The following is a 20,497-nucleotide window of genomic DNA, read 5'->3' as shown; positions in this document are numbered from 1 at the left end:
ACTATTTTTTTCATGTATATATAGTCTCCCGTCTAGTTTTCACAGTGGAAGATATATATGACGTTTGTAATAAATTTCACCGAAATGACACTTTTTCAAGATACATTATGGACATCTAGTACATATAACCTGACCAACCACTTCTCAGATTGATAACAGTCAAGGAGTGGGGTTTTTTCTTGATAATACGCAGTTGCACTATAGGTGTATGAATTTTGTGTGCATAATATGAAAACTGGGAAAGCAAGTTATTACTCCTACCACGAGGGTCAAGCGTGAAGGGACCCAACGAAGTGGCATCATTTTTAAATGACTTTATTCGTGTGAACGTTCCTGAAGAAATGACGGAATTGCATTTATTCTGTGACGGTTGTCCTGGTCCGAAAAAGAACAATACAATAATTCAATTTCTATCGACATTATCAGCGACTCGAAATAAAAAAATCCTTCATCTTCCACAAAGAGGTCACTCTTTTAACGATCGTTATAGAGATTTTGCGACCGTAAAGCGTTAAATTATAAGAGGAGGTCGTTTTCCACTCGTCAGCAGTATGTGAATTTAACCCTTTAGACGCCAGTGACGTGCCTGCACGCCAAAGCTGTCGGACCGTCAAACGCCAGCGCGTGCAGGCACGCAAATGTTATTACGGACACATTTATTAATAAAATTGATTTTTTTTTCGTTAATTTAATAAAGAGACATCTATTAAATGGAATGTGATCGTTAAAATGTGCAATTTTTGAACCATTCTTTTATTATTTACGATCAAGCATACAGAGGTTGTTAGGGCTGCTACAATATTTTTTTTAAATGATAAAAAAAACACAATTTTTTGTAAAAAAAAAAACATTTGTTGAATTTGAATTTTGTTTTTGTTTATTTTATTCCATTATTGCCATATTTACTTTTTTTTAATTTTTTTGACAAAGTTGAAATTTTTTAAATATATGAAGTAGCCGCCATTTTGATAAAAGATTTTGATTAAAATAACGGAAATTATCGTGTCCCATACAAATATTAAAAACAACCAAAAACATGTAATATAAACCACATACAATATAAATTACATATAATATTTGTGTGTGGCAGCCCTGACAGTGGTTTTTAAAACTTGTAATTTCTGTGCTTTTTTTTTTCACTTTTATGTTAAAATTAATAAAAAGGAAAGTAAACAGTGATTTTCCGGGTAAATAATGTTCCTCTTTCATAATAATTTAAAGGGTTGAAAATGGTGGCCTACAGAGCAAATTCATAGAAATTTGCTTGGCGTTGAACTGGTTAATACTCAGTACCACCAAGGTCGAGAAATTTAGTATCAAAACTATAACATATTCCGATGTAATAGACTTTAAATCGTAGCAAAATTAATTTCAAGACAAAACACGTTAAAAAAAGTTAAAAAAAGATAATGTGTCCTTTCAAGTGTCGACTATTTTTAAATTCATCTTTAACCCTCAAAAGGCGAATGAACTCTTATGTTGTCTCTTTATTGACAACGAAATAAACAGCGAAACTTTTGCAACGAAAAAAAGGTGCTTTGCACACAGGGACAAAAATCTACGAATTTAATCAGTGCATATGCAGCACTTATTAAATTCATAGAGAATGAAGTTATTATGAACGTGTACCTCTATTAATTTGAATGTAAAACGCAACTGAATTCAAAATATATAAAGCATAAAGAAAAAACTGATAATTATTTTATATTAATATTAATTAGGTTGTAACTATAACAATGAATTATGCAAACGAATAATATTTAATTGTTAATAATAACAATCAGTCGAATATGATCGGTTAGCGTTTAAATTAGCGTGTTCTTAGCGTCGTGTGGCGCTAAGCACTTTCAGTAGCGCGCTAAGCGTGCGCTAGCCGGTCGGATTTTGACAACCGGTTGACAGCTGTGTTGTCGCGCCGATGGCCTTCGTGGCGGAGGGCGGTGGCGGCGAAGCCCGCTTCCTCCAGCTTCTTCAAGCCGACTTCCGCACCCTCAGCGCCGAAACCAAGAAAAAGTTTCCGCAAATACGAGAAGTAGGCGAACCGCTTCAAACGTCATCTACTCGCTTCCGCTCGATAACAATACCGCACACGTATCATCAATTAAAATCGCCAATTAATACACCCGTTTCCTTCGAATCGTATCTAATTGTCCATTTTTTTTATCTCTCGTGTGTAATTATCTATTTTTATTGCCTGTTTAACTAGCACACTTGACATTGAGCTATGTGACTAAATGTGAGATAAAAGTATTAGCGTAACGATTTTGTCCTTCATTTACAGTCATGCGACGAGGCCATCGACAAGCTGACGCTGGCCACGAGTAATCCGCAAGGGTCCATCTATAGTGTCGTCAATCAGATTTTATATCCACTTGTACAAGGATGCGAGTCGAAAGACACCAAGATTATAAAGGTATGTTGTTCCTATTGTTTTAACGTTTCATCCCAAGCTTTACAGTAAAGATAAAAGAAGATTTTTTTTCCCTATAAATATGTTTACAAAATGTGTTTCATGATTGAAAAACATTCGAGTAAAGTCAACACTTTATTAAATATGTTTGGATGTAGGAACAAATCGGAAATAACTTCTCTTCTTTTCCTTTTCTATCCACTTACTTTTGAACTTTCCTTCGTCGAGATCATTTTCAATTATAATCATAATACTTATTTGCTACATGGGTTTTTATGTAGTAATTGATGGCTTTCGAAATTCTGCGTGGTTATTGTGCAATTCTGGGTCTTCTGCCGATTTTTAAAATCAACTAAACCATTTTCGTTTTTATGACTCCTAAAGCCATTGTTAAAAACCCCCGAGTTTATATGTTGTCTGCATACAAATGCTTGGTTGTGCAATTACTCGGATCTCCTTATTGTTGTAACATTGTCCGTTATCTATGTGATCAATTATTATTCCCCTAACTGTTAAATCACAAGGTTTTTAACCGCCAACGCATAATTTAGGTCTTATAGGCAATAGAAAGAAACATTTCGTACAAGTTTTTTTATCTATTCTTACCGATATTACTATAGAATTCTGATATGAGAGTATTGGTTAAAGTGTATTCAAATCAAATTTTGGTCAATAGGATGGCACAAAAACAATTATCACTTTTCAGAAGTCAAAAATTCACGTCAAAAGCAATAAAATCGCGCCGTCGCAGTGGGAACGCTCGTTGCCGAGCGTTCCCACTGCGACGGCGCGATTTTATTGCTTTTGACGTGGATTTTTGACTTCTGAGAAGGGATAATTGTTTTTTGGGCCCTCCTATTGGTCAAAATTCGGTTTAGATATGCCTCATTCAATTCTCACTTACTGTTATAATAGTCTTAATATAAATGCAAGAACTAACCGAGCGTTTCCATTGCGACGTCATGATTTTATTGCTTTTGATGTGGATTCCAAACAGGGATCACCTTGAATTTGGCCTGAAAAATTTAATGAAATACTATGAATCTTATTGAAATGTAAATATTAAAAAAACGACCACGGACTGACCAACTTTTGCCACCCATCAAAAAATCTGAAATGAGGTCCCTGTAATAAACAAACATTTTAAATTGATAATAATTGTCTCTGTGCAAGACTTTTTTCCATGAATAATCAATTGATTCGTCGGACTATAACTCCCACACAAGTTTTGTCATAAAAACAGCAAATGCCTCTAATATGTGGGAAAACAACTACGACCGTATGATTTTTCTTGTGAAGTTCTTAATCAATTAAATTTCCATACTTCATTGTTTCAATGCCTAAAAAATTCAGTTAATTTAATTCTGAACACATTAATTACCAAGCGTTTCAGGATTAATAATAATAAATCTCATAAAAATGTATCCGATTCTTTCCTTAAGTCATCAAGAAAATCGGCAGTATGTATTGGGCACCTTAAGATGTGATGAACCTTTGAGCCTTGTAATATGTTTAAAAACACTTTAATTTCTCCCCCACATACTAGTAAATTTCGAAATGGTGCGCAAAAATATCAGAAACGGAAATTTTCATCGAAGCAGCAAAACCCGATATATCAATTTTGGCAATTAAAGTGTTAAAAGTTAATATTATTAGTTTTTGTTAAATATGCTTTAATATAATACCACAGTAAATCACAGATATATTTTTTTTAGTTCTGCCTCGGCACAATGCAAAGACTAATAGCAGGCCGGGGCATAGACGCTCGCGGGGCAAGACACGTTGTGGACTGCCTCGCAACGTTAGCACCCGCGGGCGGATTAGAGCCCCGTCTACTTCAAACGGCTGCCTTGCTTCTCACCACGTCTGATTTAGTCCGAGGCGACACGTTAGCCAGAGTAAGAAAGCTTGTATTAATCACGACAATCTTTTAATTAATATTGTAACACGTCTTCAGACTCTAGTCGTATGCCTGAGACTTCAAGGAACACCTGGGGGCGCTCAACACGCAGCCGGCGCCACAGTCAGGCAACTCGTCTCGCTCGTATTCGAGCGGGCCACAAACGATTGTACTGGTATTGCTTTGTCGATAGTCAGTTATTACGATTTAAATAATGTTCATAATGTCTTGCCGTACTTTTAGTGGAAAACCCGAAAGAGGTCACTCCGGCGGATCTTCGGTTGCAAAACTCGAAAGCGCCGAGAGACTTACGCCCTTGCGCCGCCGACGCTTACTTAATGTTCCAAGACATCGTTCAATTGGTCAATGGCGATCAGCCTCATTGGTTGGTCGGCGTGACCGAGATATCTAAGACGTTCGGTTTAGAACTGCTGGAAACGGTTTTGACAGATTTTTCAGATATTTTCTTCAAGGTTTGTTTGTAGTTGAATTTTTTATAAACCGTTATTTTATTGTTGCGCTAATATGAGATTAATTTTTTACAGATTACCGAATTTAGATTTTTGCTGAAAGAACATGTGTGTGCGTTGATCATACGTTTATTTTCACCGAACGTTAAATATAGAAGCGGACTAGGTGGTTCAAATTTGGGCATTCAAGGTAATGCCATTCAAAATTCCGGCGGTCCGAATCAAACTACTCCGCCGCACGATCGACCGCACTTTCCAGTCAGTATGAGATTACTCAGAATGGTTTCAGTCATCATACACAAATATCATTCCATGCTGGTAAGTTTTGTTATACACTCATCATAATTTAAGCTTCATTTCCACATACACACTTAGTGTTTAGGCACTGACTTAGGGACAGATTACTCGACGTATCTTGGCTGATAATACTTAAGCAGATATATGTATGTCTAACCCTCTTCCCTTATGATTTTTGTCAGTTGATATATTACCCATTTTGGTAGCATATTAACTGACTTACTTTTAATATCTTATATAATCCCTCGATTGAGATATATTTGTCTGTCCAACTTGACACCAATAAACCGTTAATTTCTTACAAGTAGGACAAGAAATGTTGCTTTTTGGAATCGGATAGTCACATAAACTATTTTCCAAAATAAATCTATTCTAGTGAGTATTGAGTTTTAGAAAGAAAAGTTTTTTTAATGCATTATGTATATAATATATACATCAAAGAAACTGAGCATTCAGATCTTAAATACGGATTTAATAAATTAAAGACAGGCGTTCTTCTGGACCTGATTTAATTCCAGATTTTATTTTGAAGGGTTGCGAAGTCAGTCTCGCTGCTCCTCTAAAATGTATTTATGATCTGCTTCTCAAGACATCATCATTTCCTGATCTATGGAAATGCACAAAAGTCACCCCTATTCATAAAAAGGGTGACAAATTATATATAAAGAATTATAGACCAGTCGCAGTGTTGTCAGCTCCTGCTAAATTATTTGAAATAATTATTCATAAATATCTCCATAATCACTTTCGGCAAGTTTTTTTAGACCAACAGGACGGGTTTCGTCCTGCCCGTTCCACTGTCACTAACCTTCTGTCGTTCACCAAAATGGTGACAACTTCTCTCGATGCGGGAATTCAAGTAGACGTCGTGTATACAGATTTTGAGAAAGCCCTTGACCAAGTTTGTCATAGATTATTATTAAAAAAATTGTCGAACCTCGGTTGCTCAGATAATTTAACTCGGTTATTCTCGAGTTATTTAAGTAATCGTAAACAGTTTGTAACCTATGGTGGCCGATTGTCGAAAAAATATTTTACCCCTTCGGGGGTTCCTCAAGGATCCAATCTGGGCCCTCTGCTTTTTGTGTTATTTATTAATGACATAAATACAGCAATTAAAAATTCAAGTTTTCTTCTGTACGCAGATGATTTAAAATTATACAAATGCATACGATCTGTTGTGGACTCCTTCTCTCTACAAAGTGATTTAGACTCTCTATGGAGATGGGCTTCCGTTAACTGTCTGTCCTTTAGTGTCGGAAAATGCCATACTGTGTCATTTTCTCAATCCCATTTGCCATCAGCTTATTTCTACCATCTCGGTGGTAACATTTTGACTAGAGAAACTTCCACTAAAGATCTCGGAATCACTTTCGAGAGCAAATGGAGGTTCTCTCTACGCATACACGACGTCTGGGATAAATCTTCCAAGATGCTCGGCTTTGTTATGAGGAATGCCTTTCACTTTGACGATTCGTCAGTTATTCGCATCCTCTATGACACCTTAGTTCGTAGCATTCTTGAATCGGGATCTATAATTTGGAATCCCCGAATAGCTAAATATTCCCTTTTAGTGAAAAAAATTCAAAAAAGGTATTTAAGATACCTTTACAAAAGGACATTTGGTTATTATCCGTACATATCCCAGCACCTTTCTTTTAGGAGCGTTGGGATATGATTCGCTGAGTTCTCGCAGAAAGCTGTATGTCGCTAAGCATTTTTTCAAATTACTAAAAGGTACTGTCGACAATCCAGCTATTCTCGAGGAATTCCAGTTTTGGGTTACGGAACATTTTCGAGAATTATGATCGCGACCTCTTTTGATGGCCGTTAGGGCTAGGACATCCGCACTTGCCGACTCGCCTATAGCTGTGGCCATCCAGCTCCTTAATACGCTGACATTACATATTGATCTGTTTAATGATAGCTACGAGGATCTGATCCAGTTTGTATCATTTAATTTTGATATTCTATAATTTTTTGTTATGTTTATTATTTTTAAGTATTGTTCTATTTATGTATATATACTTTTTTATGTCTTATAAATTTAAAATTTGTTTTCAACCATCGTGGCGCATTGGGGTAACCTGTTAGGCCACGATGGTCTTAATTTAATCTAAAAAAATAAAAATAAATACACTTTTCAGAGTCTTTCAACCATTCTAATTTTTTATAATAAAACTATTTAATTATATAAGAAATATATTCAACACAGTTTATAGCCTAGTTAAATGAAATCGACCAATGTCTGATTTAGAAGCAGCTTTAGAATTACAGAAAAATTAGTGTTGATATTAGAAATTATTTTCATTATAGATATACTGCCACTAAAATTGCTGAACATATTGCAAATCAAAATTAAAATACTTTTACAGTGTGCAGTATAATCTGCAATTTTTTAGATTTAAAAGAATGAAAAATCTCATAGCATTCTGTTCAGATGGTGTATCAGCAATGTTAGATAGGAAATCTGTAGTAGCCATAAAATATACTTTATTTACAGTCTATTTTTGTGGAGAGCTTAACAGTTAATTCTGATGAGTTAGAAACTTTTATAGTTTTAATGGCAAAAAATAATGAATAAATTAAATTTCAGGTGACCGAGTGCGAAATATTTTTATCCCTGACCATCAAATTCTTAGATCCAGATAAACCTTTATGGCAACGCTCGTTGGCATTGGAAGTTTTGCATAAAATGTCCGTAAGACCAGGTAAAAGCTACACATAAATTATTATGAACTGTTTTTAATTTAACTCTGCTATTATTATTATTATTATTTTGTTTAGAACTATTGACATCTTTCTGTGAATGTTACGACCTTCGTCCGCATGCCACAAACATCTTCCAAGACATAGTCAATTCTTTAGGAGCTTATTTGCAAAATCTTTTCGTAGCGACACAGATCAATACACAAATGGGTAATTCTAAATCAGTTTTGATATGATTTTGATCTCATTCTTGACGTTTTAGAGAACAAATCTTTATAATAATTAAATTGTATAACATTTGATACTATATTTTTGATGAATAGGTATGACAGCCGTGTCTCAACAATCAGGATTCTTTTGGAAAGGAATATGGTTGCCTTTATGTATTATTTTTCCGCCAGGCACCGCTAAATGGACTTAGTAAATATTTACGTTATATATTAGGTAACACATGTATTAAAATATTGATTATAATATTATTTTCAGCTTGGATATGTTAGATCGCACCGAAGCTCCTCAGATTCAAGACGGCTATGGAATATCTGTCGCTTTCGCTTGTCTCATTGAAGTCGTTCGTTCCATCGCTTTGACAATAGGCGGTACGGAATATTTGCAAGATCAAGATTTTGAAACTACAGGTTGTGTATCATTAAAATAAACTATAATGCTCAAAGTACAATTTTAAAAATAATCTATCCTCCAGACTTTGAAATGAGGAACAATGAAAAAAATCTGTGCGAAATCAAAGACATAACAATAACAGACGCGAAAGAAACGGAAGTTAATTGCAATGATAATAAGACAAAAGACGAATTGGAGAAGCTGCACACTCTCCACTTGCAATTGGTGCAATCAAGTTGGTGTGGTTTGGTATGGGGTTTGTCCGTTTTGGCCGAAGCTAGCGTCGGAGAGCTTGAAGTCGTATTGAGAGCTATTCATACTCTAGCGAGAGTGAGCGCTAAGGTATATATATTAATATCTAATTTTAATTTTATTAGAATATCAAATAACTCACGGTTGTTTCAGGTCGGTCATAACGCAGCTAGAGATGCATGTGCCGGTGCATTGTGCCGAGCGGCTCTTCCAGCTCATTATCCTTTAGCCGCGTTAGGAGCTCTACCGGGACCTAGACCTAACTCCACTTCGGCTCTATCTAGCTCTCCGCCAACATCGGATCCTGATCCACGTCATCAAGTTGTGGCAGTAGGGACACCACTTCCTTCCGCTGCACCTCCTCCAGGTGAGGAATATCAGAGATGCCTTAAATTGTAATAGATGTAACATAGCTTTCGTATTCAGCATCCCAGTTATATCTTAACATATAGGGTCGTTTTTTCGCCGGGTGATTTGCAAAAACGGACTGTTTCGCGAAAACTTTAAGCAACACAGATATTACAAAAAAAAAAAAAAAAATATTATCAAATGATCTGAATTGTATTGTTACATATGTTTAAATTATTTTATCAGTGGTTTTCAATCTGTGGGTCATATAAGATATTAATTAAAATCATGAAATTTGTTTTATTTCTAGATTAAAAAAATATTTACAAGGAAACTATCTTGAAACTCAATATAAATAAAATAAAAGAAAAAATGCTGGTTTTGACCATTAGTTTCCACAAAAATTTAGTGTAAATTTTCATATATAAAATTATATTCTATGGGTTAAAATTTTTATGTTTATAGCTTTAAGAATAATTTACGATCATATTATACTATCATCTCGTGTTTAACCCTTTGCACTCGTAATCGTTTTCATACTAGGTATGTCGCCAGCTCGGGAAAAATGAAAAATGTTAAATTCTTTTTAAAAATTAAAATTATATATGTAGAGCATAAATATGAATAAACTAATACCAAAAACGAAGAAATCAGAACAAATACTTGCATTTCTCTAAATTACATTTTAATTTTTTTTTATTCTCTCAAGTACCATTGGTTGACAATCCATAACAATTAACTCAATAGGGCGACGACCCATTTTAAAATATTTATGGGACCAAAAAATGTTTTAACCACAAATAACAAAGACATGCCGCTCAGTTTTATATATATCTACCTGCGAACGAAGAAAGCTTACATCGCTTGCAGAAATACAAAATTGCACCGTTTTACAACAATTTAAAAATCCACAAGGTGTATCTATGTTTATATAAACTGATGTTAGGTATATTTTTAAAAACTAAAATACGTCCCATCGAAGGTCAAATGAAACGTTGCAGTTAATGTCATATTATTTTATATCTTTCTTAACAAAAAATAGACTAAACTTTTAATGAGTAGTTTTATGGTATATATTTGTTTGTGATTTTATATATTCGAGCTAATAATGCTTAAATAGCATATTTTTATATAAATGCTAATTTAATTAAACTATTCAACTCTTTTTTAAATGGGAGAAATTTCAACATAAAACTTGAAAATCATTTGTCAAATCCCAGACCTATAACTGCTGGAGTGCCCCAAGGCTCAATACTGGGTCCTTTATTATTCACTATATTTACGAGCGATTTTCCAACCAAGCACCGCGGCAACGACATAACTGCTCTATTCGCTGATGATACAGCTATTTTGTGTACCTATAAAAATCCTCATCGAGCGGTAATTAAACTTCAAAATAAAATAAAAAATATTGAAAAATGGTTCGACAAATGGCTGGTCACTGCAAATCCACTAAAAAGCGTCGCAGTAATGTTCTCTCTTAGAAGAAAAAAAGCCTTTGCTATAGAAAATTTAGCCAAAATTAAAATGTATAATAAACCGATAGAATGGCATAATAAGGCCAAATACTTAGGTCTTACCCTAGACTCTAAACTTTCGTGGAAACCACACATAGACACTCTAATTCATCGAGTTAAATACACAAGAGCTAAGCTTTACCCCCTTCTTTGCCGCAAAAGTAAATTAAGTATAAAAAATAAACTGCTAATTTATAAAGCAATAATCAGACCCGCAATGTCTTATGCATCCCCTGTGTGGGGACATATAATAAATACTCGCAAATACCCTCAACAATTACAAGCCCAGCAGAATATTTCATTGAGAATCGCAGCAAACGCTCCTTGGTATGTTCGCAATTCGATGTTGCACCAGGATCTAAAAATAGACACTCTTAAGAATCATTTTGAAAGGCTTAATAATAGACACCGCGAAAGAATACGAAATCATGCAAATGGCTTAATAGCTGATTTGTTTGATTAATTCCAGCTAATATTTCTTTAACTCAAACAAATAAAATAATAATAAAATGGTGATGCGTGTTAACACACACAGACACCAATCCTCGTCAAGCAGGTGAGAGACTTAAGTCTAGAAACTGCGATAAAATATTAGATATTATATATAAAAATAAACAAAGTGATGCACGAAAAAGGGCACTACGTTTAATAATATGTGGGATGTTGATTTATTATAAATTAAAGAAACAAATATGGAAAAATATTATTTTTTAATTTTTCGTAAATCCCCAAGTTCTACTAGTATACCAACTCATCAGTGTAAAACAATTGAACATAATCAATAGGTTGTATACAGTTTGGGGTAACTTGGGGCCCAGGACATTTATCACTCGGTGGAAATATTGCTATTTATAAGGTACATTGTCATTACTAGTTATTATTCTCCAATTTTCTGATGTGGTGCGATTTGTTTGAGGTACCGTTTCTTCCTCACTATTATTTTAATTGCCTGTATTCCACCTTCGATTCAAGGCAACAAGCCTAATTTCGACGTTACTTTCTTTACTATCATCATTGGAAGATGAAAAATCAAACATGAAATCCTCTCCATCACTATCATTACAATTACTATATTCAGCGATAGCACTGTTTTTTTTTTACAATAAAATTAGAAAAAAAATTTACAATAAAATTTAAAAAAATGTAAAAATTAGTAATTAAAACAAAATTATTAATCACTATACTTACTTAGACACAAATTATGGACACCCGAGACACTGTCGAAAACCCAATAGGCAATAAAAACGTCACCGACACGTGTCTACCGAAGGACGATCGCCAACCACTGCCTTTGGGAGAAATCTACGGCACATCTGCATTTAAATTTAGTCATCAAAAAAACCCCGACTTATCGCGATAAATGAGCTCTCCCTGGCTTGATTCAAGTAAAAATGATATTTTTTTGAAAAGATATGCTTCTTGAAACTCTTGTCTACAACACTGCAAAAACGCCATTCAAAACATACACAGGAAATACCTAAAAATCGACGCTATATTTCATTAATTGAAATGGTGTGCCTGACGCACCCTACGAGTAATATAGGGCCAAGCGCTGGTGCGTCTCACGCACCTTACAAGCAGAAAGGGTTAAACAAAGATATTTTTGATGGTCAAGGATGGCATTAAAAATAATTATGCGTTGAAATATTTTTTTTTTAAATATAAATATTGATTCATAGATGGCAGCACAAAACGCTTAAATTTTTGTGGGTAGATACTACCGAACCTGTCATTAAACATCAGAAGTCATAAAAGGTACTACCTGTTCCGTGAATTACCAGCAGCGGACAAAGTATGTAGAAATTATTTGACCCGTTGGTAGAGCATTAACATTGCAACGTATAATTTATCACAAGAAAAGCAATTTCTGTCACACTAACCCAGGAATTTGCTAACTTTTTTACTCATTACCCCAAAATATATTTATTTACACTGACCCCATTGATTTGAATCAGCCCCAAGCATAGTGGGCCGTGGATTTTTTACTTCTGAGTAGGGATAATTGTTTTTGCACTGTGTTTAATCGAGTGTTTTCACCGCAATGACACGATTGAATTGATTTTGATCTGGACTGGAAATTCACTATATGGCAACACTGAGCAGCAAAAAAAAACACGAATAATTATCAGATAAATATTATGAGCAGATTTTTTAATAATTTTTAATAATGCCTAATTTAAATATTTCGCATAAAATATGCTTTCAGAAAATATGTCGCAATGGTGGCTTATTTTTATATTTATTTGTAGCATAGAAAGGGTTAATTTGTACCTATTATTATTTATTCAAGAAATTATATTACGGCTACACTCTCGGCGGCCCTAGTGATACATTGTCAATTATGTTATTTTATTCATTTTGTACAGGTCAACCCGGATGGGTAGTCGTAACAGGTCGCCAAGTGACCGGATTACGAGCTCTGTTGCGGTTAGCAGCCTTACACGGTGCTGCACTTCAACAAGCATGGCTTCCAGTCCTCACCACTCTTCAGCATTTGGTACATCAAAGAATACTATAAGAATCAATGAACTTAATTCAATTAATCAATTTCGATTCACAGGTTTGGATATTAGGCTTGAAACCATCCACCGGAGGAAGCCTCAAAGCCGGAAGAGCTCATGCAGATTCACACGCATTAATGAGCACGGCGGCAGTCATGGCTGATTTACCGAGTAAGATTGAACGCTAATAAAATATTACGATAGCATTAATAATTTATTTTATTTATGTATAGTGCTTTCTGGACTGGTTAGTAAAGTATTCGAGTCTTCGGGACAATTAGACGCTGATGCTTTGCAACATTTATTAGACGCTCTTTGTAAACTATCCAACGAAGCTATGGAATTAGCTTATTCTAATAGGGTAACGTTAATTATGGTATTTTGATTTATTAATAGATTGATATGTTAATAAAGAATCGTTTATAGGAGCCGTCATTATTTGCTGTCGCTAAACTATTAGAGACCGGTTTGGCTAATCTCCATAGGGTTGAAGTTATATGGAAGCCGTTAACGACACATCTACTAGAAGTATGTAAAAATATACCTTAAGATTTGATTAACGCATTAATTATAATTCATATTTATAACAGGTATGCCAACATCCACATATAAGAATGAGAGAATGGGGCGTGGAAGCTATAACTTACCTCGTTAAATCGGCTTTGCATTATAAATTCAAGAATCCTCATCTCGGAAAAGAGGTAATTGAAAATAAAACCACTGATTAAATAATGTGATATTAAGAATATTGTTTGTTTTTAGAAATTAGAAGTGCTGTTAGTGGAACCGTTGGGTTCTCTCAGTTCTATACAACATGCTGACGTGAGACAAAGACAGCTGGAGTGCGTTTCTCAATTGCTGCATTCACACGGTCAAGCTTTAGCTGCTGCTTATCCTCAACTACTCCACATTGTTGCCGCCATAGCTGATCATCATAGGTAAAAGTTTAACGTGTCTTTATTTGATGTGCAGAGACTAAACTTAAAATTTACAGTCCGGTGCTCGTAAGATCAGCTTTTCAATGCCTCCAAGTTGTATGCGCTGAATTAGTCGCCGGAGAAGGTGCCGTCGGAGGAGCTGGTAGCGGAGCTGCCGGTCTGAGAAGAGCAGCAGCCGCCGCAGCTCGTTTCGCTCGTCAATCGCAAGATTTGAACGTCAGCCTGACTGCAGTCGGACTCATGGTACTTATCTAAAATAAATTTTGCATAGTTGCTCTTCAAGACCCTGCTCATTACAATTCTTTTCCTTATCCTCCCCATTCCCGAATCAAATTTTTCAACTAAAACTAATCACATGTTTATTTGCATCAAGTCACTAGCTGCGGTACCTTACGATAGTGAGGGACCGACAGTCAGTTATTGCATATTATATAGAACACTAACTTACGTACTTATTCTTTAGTGGAACATATCCGATTACTTCTATCACAATCAAGAGCGACTCACGGCCATCTTGAGCGAAGACACTAGCGTCTATCCTGAGTTTCCAGGCACGATCGATTTACCGCAGTTCGAGAAGCTTTGGATGTGCCTGTACATCCGATTGGGAGAGCTGTGCACTGAAGGTAGACCGTCCGTGAGAAGAGCCGCTTGCCAAACGCTCTTTAGCTGCATAGGAGCTCATGGAAGTTCACTACAGCCTGCTGCATGGAGACCTTTACTATGGGCTGTACTGTTTCCCATGCTACATAAGGTTAATTTTATATTCCATATCAAAGATTCGATTATATGAGCGTTTTAATAAGATCGATGCAATTCTGAATCAGGTTCAAAATCAAGCAAATATGGCGAGCTCCGAGAAAGTGGACACCGGAGAGCATATCCTCATTCATCATTCAAGAAACACGGCTCAGAAGCAATGGGCCGAAACTCAAGTAATGCAATCAAGCTATGTTAATATTATATTTATTCAATTATTATATTGATCTTATGTATTGTAGGTTCTAGCGTTGTCTGGTGTAGCTCGAGTGTTCCATACGAAGCATACAGTTTTGCAAGGCTTAGGCGATTTCGCAAGGGCGTGGGCCGTGTTGTTGGACTTTATTCAAAATTTCGCACTGTGCCAAAATCACGAGGTGTCCGTGGGAGCTTTGAAGTCGTTTCAAGAAGTGCTACTGATGAAGCGCTGCCCGGAAGCAGATCTCGAACGAGAAGTTTGCTCGCTATCTTGGCAGGTTTGGGTGCATATAGCTCGCGAAGCTTCCAACGGAGATTTCTGTGCGTATATTCTAATGTTCTGAGTATAATTTATTAACTTATTTCTAATGTATTTTTTGTATTATTACAGTCAATAATCATCTTGAAAATTCTTCAGAATCAAACAGCAACAAGCAAAATTCCAATGATTACATTCCATCGCAGGCGTTCTTGACAGCTTTAGTTCAGATATTTCCGACGATCTTCCAGAATATTAAATCTAGGTTAGTAGCACTACATTATGATTTGATTAGTATTATACATATGAATGGATGTTTTGTAAATTCTCATCCCAAATGTTTTGTAAATTCTCATCCCAAATTTCTCGAGAAAATTATCATAACCTTTTTTAAAAATGTAATTTGTTTGAGTATTTTTAATTTTTTTACAACGGCTACATATTTTTATACTGCTGAATAGGAAAGCGTTCCCACTGCGACGGCGATGGCACGATTTTATTGCTTTTGACGTGGATTTTTGACTTCTGAGAAGGGATAATTGTTTTTTTGCGCCTTCCTAATGATCAAAATTCAAAAATTATTTAAAAGAAAACGACCACTGATTGCCCAATTTTTTCCAAACCTCCCCCCCCCCCCAACCCCAAAAAGTTGAAATTTCGTCCCTGGAATACGAATATATTGTTCCTAATTTATTAAACAAATTAATTTAAAAAAACACACTAAGCAAGGCAAAGATTATAATAAAACAAACTGCCCTGTGTACTTACACATACTGGTACATCCCTCACGGCGAATGACTAATCACGTGGCAGGAATTCAAGTGCATGTAAGAAAGTAATACAAAGACTTAAACAATTATTATATAAAATATTCAATATCAACTTTACTGATGCTGATGTGTTTTAACCCTTTAAACGCAAGCGACTTTTTAACGAGTCACCAGTTATTTCTCTTCTCGCATCTGTACGTCTTTCGTTAAATAAATATAAAATACTTACTTTACTGAATAATGAAACTAGTACAATAATCTTTGATAATTAATAAAAAATAAATTTTAAATAATTCGTAAACTTGTTTTAAAAAATTAATTTCTTTAAAAAAAAAACAAAAGAATTACAAATGACGCATAAATGCGTCAGCGGCTCTTAATGTGTTAATTGTATTTTGCTTTTTCTGGAGTACCACAGGGATCTATTGTGGGTCCTCTATTATTTACCTCTTATCAATAACACACATACCGCAATTTCTCACAAAATTACATTCAATACAGATTGAGAATTCTACTGCAAGAATATTCTTGTCATTTCTGCAAGAATATTCTTTTCATTTTTATATAAAATGTTGCTATTCGAAACATTAGCTCATATATACAGGCGCCCTCGACTTTCGCACAATTCGCTATTTCGCACATTTAAAAAAAAAACAATTTTTTTAAATTTAATTTTTTTTTTTTTAAATTATAAGCATGAGTGAGAAACGGAAAAACTTGTGTTGATACGAACAAAAATAAATCAAGGACTCATAAACTTCACACGATTCAAGATGGAAATTATTAGACGTTCTGATAGCGGTGAATCTTCTGCTTCAATCGGACATTCCTATGATTCAAACAGGTCTACGATATGTTCAATTTTGCAAAATAAAAATATAATTAAGGAATACGTTCAAAATTGTGGAAAATAAAGATATATTTTCACAATCTTTAAAGATATGTTTCCAAAAAAACACAACAAAAAAAAACATGGATGAAATGGAAAATCTTTGTCATCGTGGATTGATGACCAACATCAAAAAGATGTCCCTCTGAGTATTTCAATTATTCAAGCAAAAGCTCTTAGTTTGCACAAAGATTTGAAGGACAGATTAAAAAAAGATTTTAACACGATTTTTCAAGCAAGTAACGGTTGGTTTTACAATTTTAAAATTAGGTATTCTTTTCATAATAATAAACTTACTGGAGAATCGGCTGATGCGGATAAAGATGCTGCAAAAGAATTTATTTCCTAATTATCCAAAATTATTGAAGATGGAGAATATTCCTCCAAAAATTTAATGTAGATGAGACAGGTTTATTTTGAAAAACTCTTTAACAATGAAAAATATGAATGAAGCCTTTACACACCTTGACAAATTTTTAAATATTATGAAAGATTGTGATCCCAATGGAGAACGCATATCTCAAGTGCGTATGGCAATCAATAAAAACATAGCATGTTATAAAATACTATATGAAGAAAAGAAAAAGAATAGTGGAAAACAGTTAACTCTTGATAACTTTTCAAAGGAAACATCCGCAAACCCACTTAAGCGTGTCTCTTAAACATATTATATTTACTTGATAAATAAATATTTTAAAATAAACACAATTTCAATTTTTTTACTTCCCTCGACTTTCGAACATTCAACATTCGCACACATTTTCAGGAACCAATTATGTGCGAAAGTCGAGGGCCGCCTGTACATAAATCAAAAAGCATAAGTGACTAAAACTTTTTGTAAAATTTTCAGCTTTACAGTTGAAGATCTCACCACACTTGGAACTCTAATGGGACAAATAATTATAGTATCTTCGCATTCTCCGCAATCTATAGTCGATACCGGATCCGTAACACTTCTTCACTCTGCCATTTTGCATTGTTTAGAACTTCTACAACAGGCGAGTTGCTAATAAAATAAAAAACACTTGCAAGTTCGCATCTAACCTATCTTTTTAAATAATACTTTTAGGAAGCAATTCAACGTCCAGTTCTTTTACAAGCTCTGTTCACTGCTTTACTGGCTTTAGCTCGGCTCGGTTGGGACGAAGGAAGTTCGGATAAGCTGTCTTGTTCCGGTCCATCGCCGTCCGGCGATCGTGCGTTATCACAAGCCGTGCGATTGTATCAAGCTTGTGCCACTTTACCGCAAGTGCTGCAAGCCCATATATTAAACGACATCATAATCGTATGAATTTATATATTATAATAAAATTTTAATAATTGTTATGTAAAATAAATTATAATTATAATTTAGATGCTGAAAGAATGTGCCGTTCTCGGTAAAAAGCATAGAAACGGAGAAATACAGCCTCCGGCGCCTCTTCCAGCGCTACTCCAAACGCTCGAGACCGGTCTTCCTCTGGCTAGGAATGATCCGTCGCAGTATTCACACTTTTGGAGCATCCTTCCGTCTGTTATTGAGTGTTTCTTGTTTGAGGCTATGTAAGTATCGTCTATATACATATGTACCACTGATTGCTATATTATTGTTGTATTTTATAAAAACACTAATATGAAAATATATGTATTTAATATTTATAGCGTCGAAGATGAAAGATTATGCTGTGAATTGGTTGTGGTGGTGAGGTCGGAAGTTTTACCGCATGCTGTTAAATTGCCAAGAACGTTTTTGACTTCAATCGTTGCATTATTAAATCGAGGGTCTATTCATTCAGCAGTTTCACATAATGCCGGTAATTTAATTATGTTTATTGTAACATAAATATAAATTCTAATCTATATTTCTGATTGTCAGGTGAATGTGAAAATGTTTTGAAGATAAAAGAAGAATTTGCACGCACATGTTTCGAGACACTTTTACAGTTTTCTCTATTGGAAGACGTCGATAGTTTCACAACTGAAAATGGTATTTAATAGTTCAATAATTAAAGATGATTATGTGATTCGTTAATTGTTAATTTGTTGTATAGGCGAATTGGCAGTGGCAGCTCTATTGGATAGATTTGGTGAAGCTATTCGTAATTATCGAATCGCTAGTCTCCAGCCGGATCTACCCAGGATTCGATTATCGGAGATTTCGTATGTTTTAAAAGCAATAGCAACTTTAGTGGAGTCTATGAAGAAAGCTCCTAAAGGAAAGGTGGACAAGAAAGCTTGGGAGAAATTGATAGGTAATCGATTAAGCTTCAACAAACAAAATTTGCTATGTAATATGATCTAATTTTTGTTTTATTTATTGCAGGATTATATCCAGAATTGGTGGAATGTGCCTCAAGCGGCGGTGGTACTCAAGTTGCCTTGCCACTGAAAGAAGCACTTTTGCATTACGCAGACCTTCTGTCTGCACCGTTGTAATGCTGCCATAATAATGTTTTTTTTATCCGATTTACAATTATTTTTTTATTAATATTGATATAATGTACATGCACCATAGTTCAAAATTACATTTTTAGTCGCGTGTGTGTTTCATAGTAAGAATACATTCCCATTTTATTACAGTATATTTAGCGCAGTTCAATAAACCGAGTGGTCGTTTGACAATAAAATAGTAACGAATACTGCATAGATTTCGATTTAAAATAAATTTGAAAATACTTCTCCGGATCTCTGGATATTATTGATAAGAATAATAAACTCGTAAGAGTAACTCGTTGGATACAGAGTATCTTATCGATAAGTTTAAAAATTAAAATTTTGAAAGAGTTAGCCAATTCCAACAATGTTGAATTTAGTCATTTAGTCGGAGTGTTGAATTTTTAATAGTTAATGCATGTTAATGCCGAGAATGATCAATGCGCAACTTTTGAACGGAAAAAATATATTGGACGAGTTAGGGGTCAAATGTACAATAAACTAATCAATAGTATATATTAAATCTTGCCATTTGTAAGAGAGCATTTAATATATTTATTTAGCTAAATAAGATAAATAATATTAAATGTACACTAATAAATGGCAAGACTTATTATATGTTTTATAATATAAATTTTAATCAAAAACTATGAATTGGATCTCTTTGATGAACTTTTAAAATAACCAAAGGTTGTGCATATTTATTATAGTTATAAACGACTAAATTTAGTGTTTCAAAATTTGTGAGTGATTTTTATACAATTTATATTTATTATTAAATATAATGAAAAATGTTGAAATGTTTGAATATTCGCGAAATGAACTGTTGCACGTGCATTTTATTACAACGCAAAAGTTTTGCGACAACGAGCGCACGCTAAATAGATTATTCTATGATTTTTATGTATTATTTTATTTTAGTGTGATGATGTAGTGAGTTTGTTATACTTTTAACGGCGGTGTGTCTCCCCAGTGCAATACAGATTTTGTTGTGTATTTTATATTAGCATGTTGTATTGTGTATATAAATATATAAACCATAGGAGGTAATCGTAAAATATATATTATATATTAATGAAATATATTGTTTTAACAATTTTAATTGTGTTTTACTTATACACGGTGAACCCTACAAGAAGTTACAAAATTTAATAGTTCTGAAATAATAATAGTTCCTTATTTATTTTAATCGCTCCATATTTATACTAAATATTTAATACGATATACGTGTATTAATGAGCATAATC

At 34.4% G+C, this 20,497-nt stretch overlaps 1 protein-coding gene across 2 annotated transcripts; it reads left to right on the top strand.

The window, feature by feature from the left end:
* The first annotated feature begins 1,843 nt into the window (after positions 1 to 1,843).
* On the top strand, positions 1,844 to 20,348 carry mon2 (Mon2 homolog, regulator of endosome-to-Golgi trafficking). Of its 2 annotated transcripts, none has more exons than XM_088190046.1 (30): positions 1,844 to 2,032; positions 2,282 to 2,413; positions 4,126 to 4,308; positions 4,368 to 4,479; positions 4,554 to 4,783; positions 4,856 to 5,098; positions 7,674 to 7,788; positions 7,865 to 7,996; positions 8,110 to 8,206; positions 8,273 to 8,424; positions 8,490 to 8,749; positions 8,813 to 9,026; positions 12,891 to 13,021; positions 13,085 to 13,196; positions 13,259 to 13,386; positions 13,452 to 13,553; positions 13,616 to 13,726; positions 13,788 to 13,963; positions 14,020 to 14,206; positions 14,427 to 14,717; positions 14,791 to 14,898; positions 14,965 to 15,241; positions 15,312 to 15,444; positions 17,689 to 17,836; positions 17,908 to 18,123; positions 18,193 to 18,380; positions 18,480 to 18,631; positions 18,694 to 18,804; positions 18,869 to 19,069; positions 19,141 to 20,348. In XM_088190046.1, the coding sequence occupies exons 1-30, from the start codon at positions 1,919 to 1,921 to the stop codon at positions 19,251 to 19,253; spliced, it is 4,869 nt and encodes a 1,622-aa protein (XP_088046172.1). In that variant the 5' UTR covers positions 1,844 to 1,918; the 3' UTR covers positions 19,254 to 20,348. The 2 variants fall into 2 exon arrangements, with proteins under 2 accessions (XP_088046172.1, XP_088046170.1); XM_088190044.1 differs by having other exon boundaries at positions 1,849 to 2,032; positions 4,368 to 4,485.
* Positions 20,349 to 20,497: the final 149 nt, after the last annotated feature.

The sequence above is a fragment of the Plectrocnemia conspersa genome, unplaced genomic scaffold, assembly GCF_051122295.1.
Source record: "Plectrocnemia conspersa isolate PC_06_02 unplaced genomic scaffold, ASM5112229v1 ptg000008l, whole genome shotgun sequence".
Classification (NCBI taxonomy): Eukaryota; Metazoa; Arthropoda; class Insecta; order Trichoptera; family Polycentropodidae; genus Plectrocnemia; species Plectrocnemia conspersa.
The sequence above is the reverse complement of the archived record's forward strand: the minus strand, read 5'-3'. Positions and strand labels throughout refer to the sequence as shown.

Excerpts from the sequence above, each read along its gene's own strand:
- mon2 (XM_088190044.1), top strand. The coding sequence starts at position 1,919 with ATGGCCTTCGTGGCGGAGGGCGGTGGCGGCGAAGCCCGCTTCCTCCAG. Across the intron at positions 13,554-13,615 it reads TAACGACACATCTACTAGAA|GTATGCCAACATCCACATAT; the intron begins GTATGTAAAAAT and ends TATTTATAACAG. Across the intron at positions 13,727-13,787 it reads ATCCTCATCTCGGAAAAGAG|AAATTAGAAGTGCTGTTAGT; the intron begins GTAATTGAAAAT and ends GTTTGTTTTTAG.